We start from the raw sequence: 1,658 nt of genomic DNA on the forward strand, positions 1-1,658 counted from the left end.
ATTCTCGACGGCAGACTGTAGACCAGGACAACATCGTTCTTCGAGATCCGTTTTGAGGTGGCTTCGTGTGAAATATTGTACCAGATGACAGCGACGACACACCGGCAACCAACGCCGTTACCACAAGTGCGACCTTACTGCAGCCACCGTCTCAAGGATGACACTGCAAAGGCCAAGCCGCGTCAACAAGCGGCACTGCGTAATCGGCTGCATCATCAGTGGCACAGCATAATCGGCTGTATCAACAGCGGCACTGACCAATCGGCAGCTTCAACACGGCACTACACAAGCAAGTGTCCCCACTGGAGGGAGTGCCCTCCAGTGGATAACAGTAAAACTCATGCTTACCAGTACTCGCTTTGTAATCTACTTGCAGCGCGCAATACGGCATAAAGGGGGGATAGTACTATCTCAGAGCTCAGCGACGGACAAAAGCATTCCTTTCGAAGCTTACAAATGCCGCACCGTCGAAAGCTCACCGTCCTATGACAAAGAACTAATTCATCTTGACCATGGGCAGCTCCTAAGCTTCACATTCTCCCTGTACGTCACCTTCAGGTGTCCACCACGTAAACTACGGAGCCGTCTACCAATACGAATGGACTTGCTGAAGGCTCATGCGCACCTCGATGACACCGCTACAACCACCAGACATGATGCTTGTGGATACCCGCATGCCCGCGCTGCTGATAGCATCACCACTGCTTGTCAGAAATACCTTGCCGTCACCTTCACCTTCTGTGTTGCGTCCGTGCCCCACCAACTCCACATCGGCAACAGCCGCATTGCTGTCGCCCTGAAATGAGCCTTAGGCAGCCGTCAGAATAACTACTGACACACACGCTGCTATGTTTCCCATTGTTACCAGAGGCGTCGCTCGACACAGCACACTACACGGTAACACTCGATGATGAACCGACATACACACAACAGCGTCGCTAGACCTGCTCATCGACGAAGGTCCGCACGGATCTGGAAGCTCCCGTCTGTTGAAAAGCTACTGGTCACGAATACGGTGCCTCCAGATGCTGCCGCGTCACTGATCCGCCCGCAACGCTCGCATCCGACTGGGCTGAGAGTCGGTGGACACACACACTACACCGGGCACAAGGTTAATCGCCCGCGAGTTTTCCGAAGACAGCGCCGCCACTCCCCGCACAGCGTCAACCGACTCTCCACTTTTGATCGCCACGACCCTCTCTAGGCGGCGTCGCTTGCGAAAATACCACTCACAATGCGCATGGCACCGCTGTCTTGCGAGCCTGCGTCGGATGGAATAGGCACGCCGTCACCGACTAGAGCTTCACATGCGCGGTCGTTAAGAGAATCGACGGCTGAAGTCGCCACGCCTATCGAAGCTATACCACTGGACAATACAACATCACCTGCCAGACCAGAAGACGCACTCACAGAGCCACCGCCAACTTGAACCGAAAGCGTTGTCCACAGTCGACACAATCCGCCGGAAGACACGGACACAGCGCGCACACGGTACAATGTACCACGTGATGGCGACTAATTTGAGAATTAGGTTTTGTACTTAATGTAATGTATCGTTAATAATGAGTATCAGACTGTCTGTTTTATGGATCCTGACCTGAGTCATTATTCGGAGTCCTTACTGCAACCTTAATATGCGACATTTATACTTGCTTTAA

At 53.0% G+C, this 1,658-nt stretch overlaps 1 protein-coding gene across 1 annotated transcript; it reads right to left on the minus strand.

Annotated features, from left to right (window-relative positions):
- Window positions 1–458: 458 nt before the first annotated feature.
- Window positions 459–1,606, minus strand: PPTG_15207 (hypothetical protein; the record flags this gene model as incomplete). Its single annotated transcript, XM_008912577.1, has 3 exons — window positions 459–796; window positions 1,234–1,515; window positions 1,598–1,606. The coding sequence occupies 3 exons, from the start codon at window positions 1,604–1,606 to the stop codon at window positions 587–589; spliced, it is 501 nt and encodes a 166-aa protein (XP_008910825.1). The 3' UTR covers window positions 459–586.
- Window positions 1,607–1,658: the final 52 nt, after the last annotated feature.

Source organism: Phytophthora parasitica, assembly GCF_000247585.1.
Source record: "Phytophthora parasitica INRA-310 unplaced genomic scaffold supercont2.48, whole genome shotgun sequence".
NCBI classification, from domain to species: Eukaryota; Oomycota; class Peronosporomycetes; order Peronosporales; family Peronosporaceae; genus Phytophthora; species Phytophthora nicotianae.